Source organism: Mastomys coucha, unplaced genomic scaffold (genome assembly GCF_008632895.1).
Source record: "Mastomys coucha isolate ucsf_1 unplaced genomic scaffold, UCSF_Mcou_1 pScaffold5, whole genome shotgun sequence".
Taxonomy (NCBI): domain Eukaryota; kingdom Metazoa; phylum Chordata; class Mammalia; order Rodentia; family Muridae; genus Mastomys; species Mastomys coucha.
The window spans coordinates 117,699,336-117,714,379 of record NW_022196911.1 but is presented as its reverse complement, the minus strand read 5'-3'; the positions used below and the strand labels follow the sequence as shown (position 1 = coordinate 117,714,379).

Below are 15,044 nucleotides of genomic sequence, written 5' to 3'. Positions count from 1 at the left end.
TTCTTTCCTAGGTTTTCTATCTCCAGGGTTGTCTCTCTTTCTGATTTCTTTATTATTTCTATTTCCATGTTTAGATTTTGGATGGTTTTGCTCATTTCCTTCACCTGTTTGATTGTCTTTTCCTGTAGTTCTTTAAGGGATTTTTGTGTTTCCTCTTGAAGGGCTTCTAGCTGTTTACCTGTGTTCTCCTGTATTTCTTTGAGGGTGCTGTTTATGTCTTTCTTAAGCTCCTGTATCATCATCATGATAGGTGATTTTAGATCTGAATCTTGCTTTTCCAGTGTGATGGTGTGTCCAGAATTTGCTATGGTGGGAGTATTGGGTTCTGATGATGCCAAGTGACCTTGGTTTGTGTAGCTTACATTCTTAAGCTTGCCCCACATCATCTGGTTATCTCTAGTGCTACCTGCCCTTGCTAAATCTGTCTGGAGCCTATCCTTCTTGTGATCCTGGTTCTGTCAGAACTCCTCAGAATCAAGCTGTCTCTGGGATCCTGTGATTCTGGGATCCTGTGATCCTGGGTTTGTTAGAGCACCTGGGAGTGGAGCTTCCTCTGGGTGTTTTGGGACTGGCTGTGGAGTTTGCGCCAAGGTCTGCTCAGGACACTAGCCCAGACAGACTGGAAGGAACCTGAGCCATTGAGTTGGTGGAGTTCCTGTGTGCCTGGTCCTGCTGGTCCCAGTTACTCCCAGTATTGGGACAGATGTTGTGTCCTCCTTACGTTTGATCCTGGGCATGTTAGAGCACCTCCGAGTGGAGCTTCCTCTGGGTGTTGTGGGACTGGCTCTGATCCTGGTGTGTTAGGGTACCTCCGAGTGGAGCTTCCTCTGGGTATTGTGGGACTGGCTGTGGAGTTTGTGCCCAAGGTCTGCTCAGGGCACAGGCTGGCCCAGACTGAGGCTACAGTCTTAACACCTTATCTGCAATTTACATTTGATTTCTTTTTAATAACCACAGGTGGGTTTATCTCTATATTTTCTGTCATGTTGATTTGAAGTGTTTTCTGGGGTATGGCTTTCTTACATCTGCAGGTTAGATGACAAGTGTGGCTGTTAATACTTTTTATCTATTATTTTTTAATTTTAAAATGATTTTTTTATTTTTTAAAAAGATTTATTTATTTTATGTATGTGAGTACACTGTAGCTGATCTCAGAAACACCAGAAGAAGGCATTAGATCCGTTACAGATGGTTGTGAGCCACCATGTCATTGCTGGGAATTGAACTCAGGACCTCTGGAAGAGCAGTCAGTGCTCTTAACCACTGAGTCATCTTTCCAGCCCCAAAGTGAACCTTTTTTTAATTTAAATTTAAAATTTTAATTAATTAATTAACTAATTAATTAATTAAAGTATTTTGAGACTTGGTTTCTCTGTGTAGCTCTGGCTGTCCTGGAACTCCATCTGTAGACCAGGCAGGTCTCAAACTCCGAGATTCTCCTGCTTCTGCCTCTGAGTACTGGGATTAAAGGTGTGCACCACCACTGCCTGGCTAAATTTTATTTTATGTGTATGAGTGTTCTGATTGTATGTATGTCAGTGCCACATGACAAGGTAGGCCAGAAGAGAGTGTAGGATCCTCTAGAATTGAAGTTATAAACAGTTATAAACCACTATGTGGATGCTGGAAATAGAACCCAGGTTCTCTGGAAGAGAAACAAGTGTTTCAAACTGCTGAGCCATCTCTTTAGTCTGCTCTTTTCTATTTTTATTATTAATTTTATTATATATGTATGGGTATCTTACTGGTCTCACTTTCATATTTGTTTTAACCTCTTTTTAAAAGATTTATTTATTTTATGTATATAAGCACACTGTAGCTGTCTTCAGACACACCAGAAGAGGGCATCAGATCTCATTACAAATGGTTGTGAGCCACCATGTAGTTGCTGGGAATTGAACTCAGGACCTCTGGAAGAGCAGTCAGTGCTCTTAACCACTGAACCATCTCTCCAGCCTTTGTTTCCACTTTCTAATGTGATCTAAAATTGCAGGATGTGGTGACACATGCTTTTGATTTTAGAACTTGAACAATGAGTTCAAGGCTGGCCTGATCTACATAGTGAATCCCAAGCCAGTCAGGGCTATAGAGTAAGACAAACAAAACAAAACAACAACAACAAAAAAACCCAACAACAACCAATTTGCAACTCCATAGGAAGAACAACAATATCAACCAACCAGACCCCCCACAGCTCCCAAGGACTAAACTACCAACCAAAAAGTACACATGGGGGGGACCCATGGCTCCAGCTAGATATATAGCAGAGGATTGTCTTATCGGGCATCACTGGGAGGGAAGCCCCTTGGTCTTGTGATGGCTTGATAACCTAGAGTAGGGGAAGGAATGCTAGGGTGCTGAGGCAGAAGTGGGTGGGTGGGTGGGGAACACCTTCATAGAGGCAGAGGGAGAGGGCAGGAGATAGGGGGTTTGTAGAGGGGAACTGGGAAGAGGATAACATTTGAAATGTCAATAAATAAAATAACCAATTAAAAAATGAAAAAACTGGTCTAATTTTTTGATATCTTTATTTTAACCTCTGTTGATTATAATATATACCAGGAAAGCCTCCTCTACTCCAGTTGGAAAAGAAATTTTAGCAGGACTGCTTTTTAAAATCAAACAGTCGGCCGGGCAGTGGCGGTGCATGCCTTTAATCCCAGCACTTGGGAGGCAGAGGCAGGCGGATTTCTGAGTTCGAGGCCAGCCTGGTCTACAGAGTGAGTTCCAGGACAGCCAGGACTACACAGAGAAACCCTGTCTCGAAAAACACCAAAAAAAAAAATTAAAAAAAATAAAATAAAATCAAACAGTCAGCAAATTGGGAGGTAGAGACAGGAAGATCAAATTTTCAGGGTTCTATGTGAACATATATACATAGAAATAACAAGCAAACAAATAAATTTTTTAAAAGTTTCTAGCTAGCCTAAACAGCTTGGACTATTTGAGATCCTGTTGTGAAACACATAGCCAAGCAAATAAACAGAACACAGTACTTAGAAGTATTTTTTTTTTTTTATTACTGGGTAGTATAGTATGAAAGACAAGCAACAGTCGATAGGTAAGGCAGTAAATGTCCAACCTCTCACACAAACCAAGATCCACAGAGACAGTACACAGGGGTAAGGTCAATGCTCAGCCACACCAGGAGGATGGCTGCCATGTTCCAGTCCAAGACGAACCTGTGTAGAAAGGTGGGCTGTTCAGTAAAGCGCATTCTGATGAATTTAGAAGAAAAAGTAGATTTGGCCTCTGCCCCACCAGAAAAACCTAATTAGGTCCAAGTGGACCAAACAATAAATAAGCAAAATGCAGTGCAGCTGGCAGAATGCTGAGGACATTAGGAACCAGAACGGCTTCAGTCAAGGTGGAGGGGGAAGCAGAGCTCCTCTCGTGAAGAAGCTTCAAGCCATATCAGTAAACAAGAAGGTTCTGTGGGTGTGGCCCTGTTAACTTCTGCATGCACATCTGTGGGAAGCAGGAGGCACATAGAGCAGATGTGGCCGTGACAGCTGGAGAAGTGTGCACTTCAGAAGAGATGGGACAAGCAGAGGCGCTTGCCCCTTGCCAAGCTTAAGCACTTGATACTCAGCTCCTGGAAATGTCATCAGATCTTGGAAGGATTCTTAGCCAGGGAGGGTGTGGAGTGGATGACTGACGGGAGTTGAGAGAGCAGCAGCCCTTTGCTGGACAGTAAGCTGAAGGCCAGTACCTCCAGGGGGAGCCTCTGGCTTTGCTACCTGACTGAACAATCTCTGCCCATAACGATCCAACCTCTGTGTCTGGGGCTGAGCAAGGCCCAGGAGAGTTATGAAGACAACCCACACTCAGCCTTGCTCTTTGAGGGATCCTCTAAGATATCTCCACAGCTTCATTGCTGATAAGCCAGCAGCCTGTTGAACTGAGTCTGCTGTAAAACTTGGGGGCTGAGGTGCTGGTGGTAAGAAGGTGGAGGGCTCTCTCACTACCTAGGACTCCTCATTACCCACAGAAAATGCTTCTGCCTCACCAGGGTACGCCTAGAGCTCCAGCAGTTCCTAATGGGGTCCTCAGTCCATCTTTTTCTCAGGTGGAAAACAGTGGAGTCTGGGACGATTGCTGTGGTTCCCAGTCTCCTGTGTACCCAGGCGCTGCCGGATACCGGTGGGAGTTGGGAACAGGGGTCCCTGGGCAGGAAGAGGAAGGCAGAGCCCAGGATGGGGCAGAACCACTTTGATTCCGAGTGAGACCAAGAGGTCAGAGAGGCTGGGAGAGAGAGGGCTTTCTCCCGGAGGTTTAGGCTCTGCTCTTCAAGCAAAAGGCCTCCCCCTACGGCGATCCTTGATGAAGCGACATCATTGCTTGTCGAAATTGCTTTATCCGATGGTGAATGGAAATGCATACATCTTACTCGGGGGTGAACAGGAGATTAAGTACATTTTGCGAGAAGGATTGCCCAGGAGGGGAATCTGATTGGCTGAACACTCAGACCCTATCTAGATACCTCCTTAGCGTGGAGAACTCCATGTTTTTATGCTACAGGACTTTCCTCAGGTAGAGGTAAGTGTGGGGGCTTAGAATCTCCTGGACAAGGTCAGAGAAGGAGAAAGCCTGTTAACAAGGGAGTCTCCCATTTCGTGCGGAGCTCAGAGGCCATCCGGACGTGGTGGACTTGGATCTTAAGTAGACCACCCTTCCACACAGATCATGGACAGTAAAGCTGAGGGGAAACGTCATTGCCTAGTTGATCTGCGGTCTCATGGCAGCATTGCTCAAAGTCCTGGCAGGTCTTTTGGTAGAATTTGACAAGGCCATTTATGAAAGAGATCAGCTTTGAGAGCGGTGAGGTAGCTACAGGCAGACTGATGTGGCTGCTGGGTGTTGCATTTATAAATTACAACTGCATTTTACTCCATTTTTATTGCTTTTGACTTAAAAGTAATCCAAGGAATGTGGATATAAATGACCCCTCCCCCTTTCAGTTATAAACAACAAAATCAGAGAGTTGCTGGGCTTTGATAAGTTGGATCAAGGATGTTCCATGGCAGGAGTGAAGGCAGGTAAGGACAAGGCTGAGCCTCCAGAGAGAGTGGCAGGCGATGGAAGCTCATTCTCTGCTTCCTGGGGCCACGGAACCCTTCTGACAGCAGCTTCCACACCCGCTAGAGTGCTCTGTGTTCTTGCTCTCTCACTCTCTAGCTCTCTCCCAAATCAAGCCAAAGTCCCTTGCACTCTCTCTCTGGACAGAGGTGATAAGTAAAATGTGCTGTGGCCTTCTAGCCCTGCTCCAGCAATGAGCTAGCCCAGTCCCTGATGCTCACGCCCAAGGTAACATAATTCTACTCTTACTGTAATCAGTGAGTCCAGTGCCCCTTTCAGGTTCTTAGTAAAAGGATGTAAAGACAGACTCAAAGGAAGCATATGGCTATTTTTTTTAGCACTTGAGAGAAAATCAACAGGGCAGGCAAGCTGTAAATCCTAGCAGCTGCCACAAAGAGGAAGATGAAGAAGGGGAAGTTTAGAGAAAGGAATGCCATTTTGAGTTAGGGTCAAAAGGAAGCTGGCATGCTGGGCAGTGAGGGTCAGCAGGTAGTTGTGTAGGCTTCAGTAAAAGAGTAAGAAAGCCCAGAGTGACAGTGAAAGCATATTCAGGCTCTTGGTCAGGATCTGAAAATGAGATAAAAGAAGGGCAGAAAGAAGAACATGTTCAATGCTTAGCTGAGGGCCTGAGTTCACAGGTCATCCCTTTCCACTTTTTATTAGGAACACCCAGCTAGAAATAAAAATAGAAACTGGACTACATCCAGGACTACAGGACTATGAAGAGAAACTCCTTGTCTCAAAAGCCAAACCAAGCTGGGCAATGATGGTGCATGCCTTTAATCCCAGCACTTGGGAGGCAGAGGCAGGCAGATTTCTGAGTTTGAGGCCAGCCTGGTCTACAGAGTGAGTTCCAGGAAGCCAGGGCTACATAGAGAAACCCTATCTTGAAAAACCAAAAAAAAAAAAAAAAAAAAAAAAAAAAAAAAAAAAAAAAAAGAGTAAGGCCAAAATATAACTCCAATCAAAAAGAGGATAAGACATGATATAGAGGGGCTGGAGAGATGGCTCAGTGGTTAAGAGCACAAATGGTTCTTCCAGAGGTCTTGAGTTTAATTCCCAGCAACCACATGGTGGCTCACAACCATCTATAATGAGATCTGATGTCCTCTTCTGGTGTGTCTGAAGACAATGACAGTGTAGACAACGACAGTGTACTCAAATAAATAAAATAAATAAATCTTAAAAAAAAAAAAAAGACATGTGAATGAACGTGGTGCAGGGGGCCCATGCTTCAGTTTGGTAACAGTACAATGAAATTTTTATAGTAACAGAACAACAACAAAAATCACAAATCAAGGTACTTTTTAAGTATGTTGGTAAGTACATAAGTAGGTGGGATACAACCTGGAGAAATCTCAGCAATAGGCTTCAGATGATGTCTGACAGCACCCTTTGCCTCTTGGGTGGTAGAAACTAGCAGTCTGTGTGTTTGGATGTATTTATCTAATGGTTACATATAAAGAAGAGCAATGACAGCTATTAGGGAAGCTAAAAGTGGTTCGAGATAATTTGGCTCTGAACTTACAACATTTCAAATTCTCTACTTCACTGAAGTTCTTATCAGTCAAGCAGCTGTTGTAACCACAGCTTCTTTTCAGAAATTCTCATTCCTGGTTTGTTATATATAACAAGAAAAGGCACTGCCAAGAGTGGATGTGGGCTAGTAGAGAAATCATATATTTTTTAAAATTTATTTTAGAGTGCTTTCCCACAGCCCTAAGGGCTGTCCTGAAGGTCCTAGCATTTGCCATTTTGCTGAGACATCAGCCACACCTTAGCCTCCCAGACTCACGCTATCTCTGATTAACATGGAGTCATTAACAGGGAGGACATTCCTTGAAGAAGCCAAAATCTTCAGGGGGTCTCGCCCCTGTCAAATCTGATTTTTGTCAATTTGGAAGGAATCCACAGTTTTTCTTTTCCCGTGGAAACAAATATAACTCCTCTCCCCCAGTACAACACATTTCCTCCCCTCCCTTTTGAAGTTAAGACATGATTTATATAAACAGGCTGATTTGGTTAAGCAGTTTTTCCCCATAATCTAATGTCTCTCAACAACTGTTGGTTTTGTTCATTAGCATTCAAAAAATTTAAAGTTGGGCTGGAGAGATGGCTCAGTGGTTAAGAGCACCAACTGCTCTTCCAAAGGTCCTGAGTTCAAATCCCAGCAACCACATGGTGGCTCACAACCATCTGTAATGAGATCTGACATCCTCTTCTGGTGTGTCTGAAGACAGGTACAGTGTACTTAGATATAATAATAAATATTTCTGGGGCTGGAGAGATGGCTTAGTGGTTAAGAGCACTGACTGTTCTTCCAGAGGTCCTGATTTCAAATCCCAGCAACTACATGGTGGCTCAGAACCATCTGTAATGAGATCTGATGCCCTCTTCTGGTGTGTCTGAAGATAGCTATAGTGTACTTAGATATAATAAATAAATCTTAATACTACTACTAATAATAAATATTTCTAAAAAATTTAAGTTAATAAAGCACTAGGTAATCTATCTTTGGAGTCTTTGTTACCTCTTTATGTTTGTTTAGCATCTCCACTAAAGTATGATTAGATCTCTCTACAACTGATTGTGTGGTAAACCTATAATATGCTTTATATTGTAATATGCAAAAATTGCTTCATTTTACTAGAGACATATGCTGGAGCATTGTCAGTCTGAATTTATGCAGATATTCCCATAATTGTCATAACTTTTTTTTTAAAGATTTATTTATTTATTATATGTAAGTACACTGTTGCTATCTTCAGACACACCAGAAGAGGGCGTCAGATCTCATTACAGGTGGTTGTGAGCCACCATGCGGTTGCTGGGATCCGAACTCAGGACCTTCGGAAAAGCAGTCAGTGCTCTTACCCGCTGAGCCATCTCACCAGCCCCTGTCATAACTTTTAATAAATATATAATTGCTGAACCAGTCTTTTCAGAACTTAAAGCAGTTAGTTGTGCAGTGAAATCCTGAATGTGTGTCTATGGTATAGTGTACATATTTTAATTTTCCAAACTCAGCAAAATGAAACAAATCCACTTGCCAAATTTCATTTCTTTGGGTACCTTTTGGGTTACTTCCTGCTGGTAATGGAGTTTGGTTATACAAAGAACAGCTAGAACATTTCCTTATAATTTCCTTGGCTTGTTGCCAAGTGATAGAAAATTTTTTCTTTAAACTTTTGCTGTTAACATCATGTTGGATTTCTTTTGTTGTTGTTGTTGTTTTAAGGTTTATTTATTTTACGTATATGAGCACTTTGTAGCTGTCTTCAGTCACACCAGAAGAGGGCATCAGATTCCATTACAGATGGTTATGAGCCACCGTGTGGTTGCTGGAAATTGAATTCAGGACCTCTGGAAGAGCAGTCAGTGTTCTTAACCATCTCTCTAGCCCAACATTGTGTTTTTAAATGAATTTCTGAAGCTTCTAGTGCAATTCCTACTAATAGCTGATCACTTTTGTTATTACCTTGTGCTAGAGGGCCTGGTAGACCTGTATAGGATCTTCTATGTGTTATATACAATGGAAGATTTTTATTTCTGATCACTCGTTGTAATTGAATAAGCAGTGAAATTAATTCTAAATCATCTGGAAAGGTTCAACAATTACTATTTGTAAAACTATTTTATCTGCATATTGAGAGTCAGTAACTTATTAAGAGCTTCTGGAAAACCTAATAATACCATAAGAATGGCATACAGGTCTGATTTTTTAACTGAATTATAAGGGCTGAGTCATCTAATATGTTTTCTCTGCCTTATAGCCTGCCTTTCTTGACTTATTTGCATCAGTATAGAATGTAGAGGCTCAAGAAATTGGTGTCCCTTCTATTATAAGAGGGAGAATCCAATTAGTTCTTTTTATAAATTGAAGTTTCTTGCTTTGGGGGTATTTGTTGTTAATTTCTCCCAAAAAATTACTGAAAGCCCTTTGCCAATGTTCATTTTATACCCATAATGAGGCAATTTCTGCATTAGTAAGAGGCAGCACAATTTCTGTTGGATCTATTTGACAGGAAGTCCCTTTTTCATTTCAGTATCAATTTAGAAATCTTTTCTATATAGGTCTTAAATTTTTTTTTTTACTTTGTGCTAAAATATCTATTCTAAGATATTTCTCTATATGAAAATTCCTGTAGGAGAATGAGTAGAAGGCAAAATATAAGCCATCTTTGGATTCAAACAATCTATATATGCATCTTGTAATTTATTTTCTACTAGAGCCAATTCTTTTTCAGCCTCAACTGACAATTTTCTTGGATTATTTAAGTTTGTTTGTTTGTTTTTTTTAAATCACCTTGTGAGATTTAAAATAAATTACTTAGCTCTTGAGTAGTTAATCCAGTTATGGGCCTTAGCCTATTAATGGTTCCCAACAGTTTTTGAAAATCATTAAGTTCTCAGTTGGTCAGTTCTGATTCGTCTTCTCTGTAGTCTAGTCTTTTGTAGAACTCTCTTATATCCTAGATAATTAGTAGAATCTCTCTGTATTTTTTCAGAAGCAATTTGTAATCCCCAGCAAGTCAAACTTTTCTAAGGTGTTTATATCTGAACCAGCCAGTAAGATATCCACATAATAGTAAATTATAGATTAAGGAAACTACTTATAAGTTATTTCTAATGGCTGTATAAAATGTTGGTATAATGCAGGACTATTCGACCTTCCTTATGGGGAGACTCTTCAATGAAATCTCTTTATTGGACAACTTCTTTTAAAAGTAGGTACTGAGAAAGCAAACCTTTCCCTATCATGCTCATGTAAAAGGATCCTGAAAAAAACAGTCTTTAAAATCAATCACTTAATAAGCCATGCCTTAGGTAACAAGGAGGGCAATGAGATTTCAGGCTATAAAGAGCCCATTATCTGAATGATTTTATCAATTGCTCTCGGATCTGTCAACATCTTCCATTTGTCAGATTTCATTTAATGACAAATACAGAAGAATTCCAAGGGTTGTTAGACTCTTCTATACATTGAACTTCCAGCTGCTCTTAGAGTAGCTGTTCTAGGGTCTGTAACTTTCCTCTTGTCAGGGGCCGTTGCTCTATCTAAACAGGTTTGTCAGTTTGACATTTTAGTGGTAGGGCAGCTGGTGATCTATCAGCAGTCTCTCCCATATAAAGATGGAGAGTCAACCTCTGTTGCCTCCTGCTTATGAACAGCTGGTGCAGCCTGTAACTGTCTTCAATAACATTTTAAAATTTATTAGGAACATCTCTTTTATAGTCAGTTTCTTAAGTTGGAGGAATGCTAATCTGGGCTTCCCACTGTTACAATAGATCTCTTCCCCATAGGTTTATGGCTATATTAGACACACATGGCTTTAACTTTCCTATTTGACCTTCTTGTCCTATGCATTTAATCCATTAAACTTCATTTTACCTGAGACACTGTCTCACTTCCTAGGAGCTTTCTAGATACCCTTTGAAGTGGTCAAGCTGGATTCCAGGAATCTTGTGATATTAAAGTTACATCTGCTTGCGCATTAATCCTTCTATCTCAATTCCATCTATCTGTACTTTTAACTTTGGCTTCTTATCATTTAGTTTGCCAAAATAACTGTTTTTGTTTTGTTTTATTTTGTTTTGGTTTTTGTATCTTTAGAATTTGTTTTATCCATAGGAGTGGCTCTATCTTTGTTAAATGGTTTACTTAAGATTTGTGCACCTCTGTTTGTCCTATCAGGCTTTGATTTTTCTAGTTCTTTTTCAGGACAGTCTTTCCTTGGTGGACAAGAAATGAATGACTTGGGGGTGGGGAGGTGTTGGGCCTTGAGTAAAGCCCCTTAGTCAGTTTTCCAACATTAAGGGATTGCCTCGAATATCTTTGGATAAACTACATTTATGAGTCTTATGTGCATTCCTTTCATATCTTCTACATTTCACAGGAGACTTTCTCCATGAATTATTATTATAGAGGTAGTTCTCCTTAGAAACTTTATTTACAGTCCTTTAGGGAATGCCCTGGTCTTTCCCAACCACAGCTATGAGTATTTTGTGTTTTTACGTCTGCTATAATTGTTTGTCTAACCACAACTGAATTGGGAGCATTAGATTCTATATCCACAGTAGTTTTAATCCATTGATAAAGGGGTGCAGAACTGGCCCTTAAAGGCCTAAAAGCTTTTTTTTCTTTTTTCTTTTTGCATTCAGCAGTAGCATTTTCAAAGGCTGAAGGTTCAATTTAAATTTCTCTAGCATTTGGACCTGATATTGTTCTATTCATCACTGTCGTTAATCTTTGTAAGAAGTCAGAGAAAGGGCTGGGCGGTGGTGGCGCATGCCTTTAATCCCGGCACTTGGGAGGCAGAGGCAGGTGGATTTCTGAGTTCGAGGCCAGCCTGGTCTACAGAGTGAGTTCCAGAACAGCTAGAGCTATACAGAGAAACCCTGTCTCGAAAAGACAAAACAAACAAACAAACAAACAAACAAACAAAAAAGAAGTCAGAGAAAGATTTATTTGAACCCTGGATTATTTTAGTAAATGACTCAGCTCATTCCTGTTGTTCAGCCTTGCCCTGAGTATTTAAGGCTATTGTGGGATGTTGTTCTAGGACAGCATCCTCAAGGGCAATCTGTGCTCTCAATTCAGACTTCAGCCTTCACCCAGTAAATGATGCCTGATAATATCAATGTCTCTAGTCCAATTCCATTGCTCCATGATTGAAGCCTCATCTTTCCACCATGTAATTTTTATGTTTTAGTCTCCAGCTCCCATGTTTTTGACACATTATGTTCCTCTATGACCTCTGCACATGGGCTAGCTCATGTGATGTGGGAATATACCCCCAAACCTATAGAAGCAAGGAATTCCATTTATTTGTTCAGATCTAAAGGTCCTTTCCTTTCAGGTTGCCATCATAGCTGGATCTTGCCTCCTACTAAACTTCTTCTGAATGGTAGTTCATTCACTGAACTTTTATTACCATTTATTACTTAAAACACACCCCAAACGTAGGTTCTAGGATAAGCACCCTTCGTTAGCTGTTCCTGAGAAACTGGGAACAGAGGATTGAACAGCTTGTCTTTGGGTTGGACAGAGACTCAGTAGGTAGAGAGGCACCAGGGAGTCAGGACATGACCATCATCAGGAAACCCAAGACCTATATTTCTAAGAGAAGAACCAGGCATTTGTCCAGCTGCAGAGACCACCAATGGGTACAATATGGCTTCTGTGGGATCAAGGTCATGGTCAGGAGTCTGCAGGACCCAGACAGAGTCTACTTTCCATACCTGTTAGCACAGGTATGGAGAAGTAGAGAGGAGAAAGCAGAAAACATGCACCGTATGTGAGAGGACAAGTCTGGGCAAGCCAAAGAAGATTAAGACAGGGATACTGGCCTTCAAGGTACTCCAGGAAGAACAAATGCTAGTTAAAACCAGGAGTGGAAATCAGAAGGGTTCTATGTGAAGCCTTTTGAGTGCCTACTTTGTCTCATTCTCAATTTCAAAGATGTTTGCGGGCTGCAGCAGACTCAAGCAAATACACTTCTGAGCTGCCTCCCAGCAGCTGACCTGCTGTATTCCTGGGATAAGGCTCAGAGCCACCCTAGGCTGGTGCCTTTCCCAGTTCATCCGGGAAGCTGACCTAAGCATGACTAGTGGCACCCAGAGAAACCATCCAAACCACAAAGTCTTCAAGACCCATGAGGAATGATGGTCCAGCTGGAACCAACCCCTAACGGAAAAAGAAAAGTGTGTTAGACCATTGAGTGATTCAACAAAGACAAAGAACCTTCTTGAAATCTATTACAATAATTGAAAACAGGAAAAAGATAGTGAACGTTGCAACTTTGATTCTGAAAAATCATTTTTTTTTTTGCTCCGAATAGTTCACAGCCAAGTTTGGCTCTCAGACACAGTCTCGGCATTTGCACAGAGCATTTCAGTAGCAGATGCAATTGCATTTTTATTGTTTTTTTTCTTGTCATTCCTTCACATGGATAGTAAAGAAAGAGATGAGCAGTTTTATATCTTTTATGCATAAAATCATGGCAGAGAACTCCTTAGAGAGACACTGCCTGTGGGTGCCAAAGAAGGCTTTTCAGTGTGAAAACAGACAAGCTGGGGGCCAAGATGGGGCACACCCTTGGATGTGGCAAACAGATGTGTTCTGAAAAGTTGCCTATTTTCTGACTTTTTGTATGATGGATTCTATTTTTTTAAAACTGACTTGCCTAATAAAATTAGAGTTATGTTTTTCAAAAGGAATAAAAAGCCAGCAAAAGACAAGGACACACGATAATTCCCTGACCAGATGGCACTAATAATACTCCAGAAAGCCTTAAAAGTGAAAAAGGGTCACAAGTTTACTGTACAATAATTTACATGGTCACTGTTTCTGCCTCTCCATCTGGGGCATGACCAAGGTCATATAAGCCGGTCTCCCAAGCTGCATTGTAAGTCCCCTCAGAGGTACATACTTCTCTGGGGATGTTAAAGTTTGAATGTTGTAATAAATTTGTAAAACAGAAGTGCTTTGGATCTTCATTTTTTAATTACATGTATATTGTCTGTATAATTTTTTTTTTTGTTGTTTTTCAAGACAGGGTTTCTCTTTATAGCCTTGGCTGTCCTGGAACTCACTCTGTAGACCAGGCTGGCCTCGAACTCAGAAATCTGCCTGCCTCTGCCTCCCAAGTGCTGGGATTCAAGACGTGAGCCACCACTGTCCGGCTTGTCTGTATAATTGTCTCCATCTAGTTTGTTTTGTTTTTACCATTTAAGATTTAAAAACTCACATGGGTCATCTCCTTCAGTTTCTCCATCATTTCTTCACTTTTTCCTTCATAGGAAAGTGGCTATTGGTGAAAGTGGCAAAGGAGTGAAATGGCTATTGGCCACTTTGACACCCAGCTCCTTCACTCTCCTTCAGTTACCCATCCCATCATCCTTTCCACCCTCAGCAGTCATAGATATGAGGTATGGTCTCATGGCAGAGAACTCCTTAGAGAGACGCTGCCTATGGGTGCCAAAGAAGGCTTTTCAGTGTGAAAACAGACAAGCTGGGGATAGACATCCTCCTACATCGAGGCCAGAGCAAGCTTCAGGAGGTGTCCTGGGAAGGACAGTCATAAAAATTGTCCTTGTTATCAAGTCTGCAGTAGAGACTCCGTTCCATGGGTAGCCATATCCTTCATGACCATGTCCTTTGATTTTCTTCCTAGTACTTGCTGACACATGAAATTGTGGTGTTGACTTAACTAGTGAAATCATCATAGCCTCTCTACTAAAAAATGTAGCTTTCACGGGTACTCAGCACACTATCAAATGAATGGATGAAAGTGAAATAATGAGTGGGTAGGGTCCGGGCCGGGCCCAGCACTGGCTGGGCTCAAAGTTTGCGGCCGCACCTACGCCGCGCGCCCTATGTATGGGTGATATACTGCGGCGGCGGCAGCGGCGGCAGGGTGAGGGACGGCCATATTTGCCGGCGCGGCCCGAGCCGGCGACAACAAAAAATGCGCGGGCTCCCGGCAGGCGCTCGGACAGGTGCGGGGACGTGGGTCCGCCCGGCCCGGGGCTCGGCCTCGGCGTCGCCCCCGCGCTCGCGGCCTGGCCCTGCTTTGCCCGGCGCGCCCGCCGCCCGCGGGGATGTAGTACAAGCCGAACTTGACCGCGCACATGCCCGCCGCCGCCCTCAACGCCGGCAGTGTCCACTCACCGTCTACTAGCATGGCGACCTCCTCCCAATATCGCCAGCTGCTGAGTGACTATGGGCCTCCATCGCTACGCTACACCCAGGGAACTGGAAATAGCCAGTTGCCTCAGAGTAAATATGCAGAGCTGCTGGCCATCGTTGAAGAGTTGGGGAAAGAGATCAGACCCACGTATGCAGGGAGCAAGAGTGCCATGGAGAGGATAAAACGAGGCATCATTCATGCCCGAAAGCCTGGTTCGGGAGTGCCTGGCTGAAACGGAACGTAATGCCAGGTCCTAGCCTCTGGCCAGTCAGA

General features: G+C 42.3%; 1 protein-coding gene across 1 annotated transcript; it reads left to right on the top strand.

Moving 5' to 3' along the window:
* The first annotated feature begins 14,437 nt into the window (after positions 1-14,437).
* Positions 14,438-15,034, top strand: LOC116078129 (cyclin-dependent kinase 2-associated protein 1-like). Its single transcript, XM_031353104.1, has one exon. The coding sequence runs from the start codon at positions 14,713-14,715 to the stop codon at positions 15,001-15,003; it is 291 nt and encodes a 96-aa protein (XP_031208964.1). The 5' UTR covers positions 14,438-14,712; the 3' UTR covers positions 15,004-15,034.
* The last annotated feature ends 10 nt before the right edge of the window (positions 15,035-15,044 follow it).

Bases quoted from the DNA above. Each gene is read 5' to 3' on its own strand.
- LOC116078129 (XM_031353104.1), top strand. From the start codon at position 14,713: ATGCCCGCCGCCGCCCTCAACGCCGGCAGTGTCCACTCACCGTCTACT.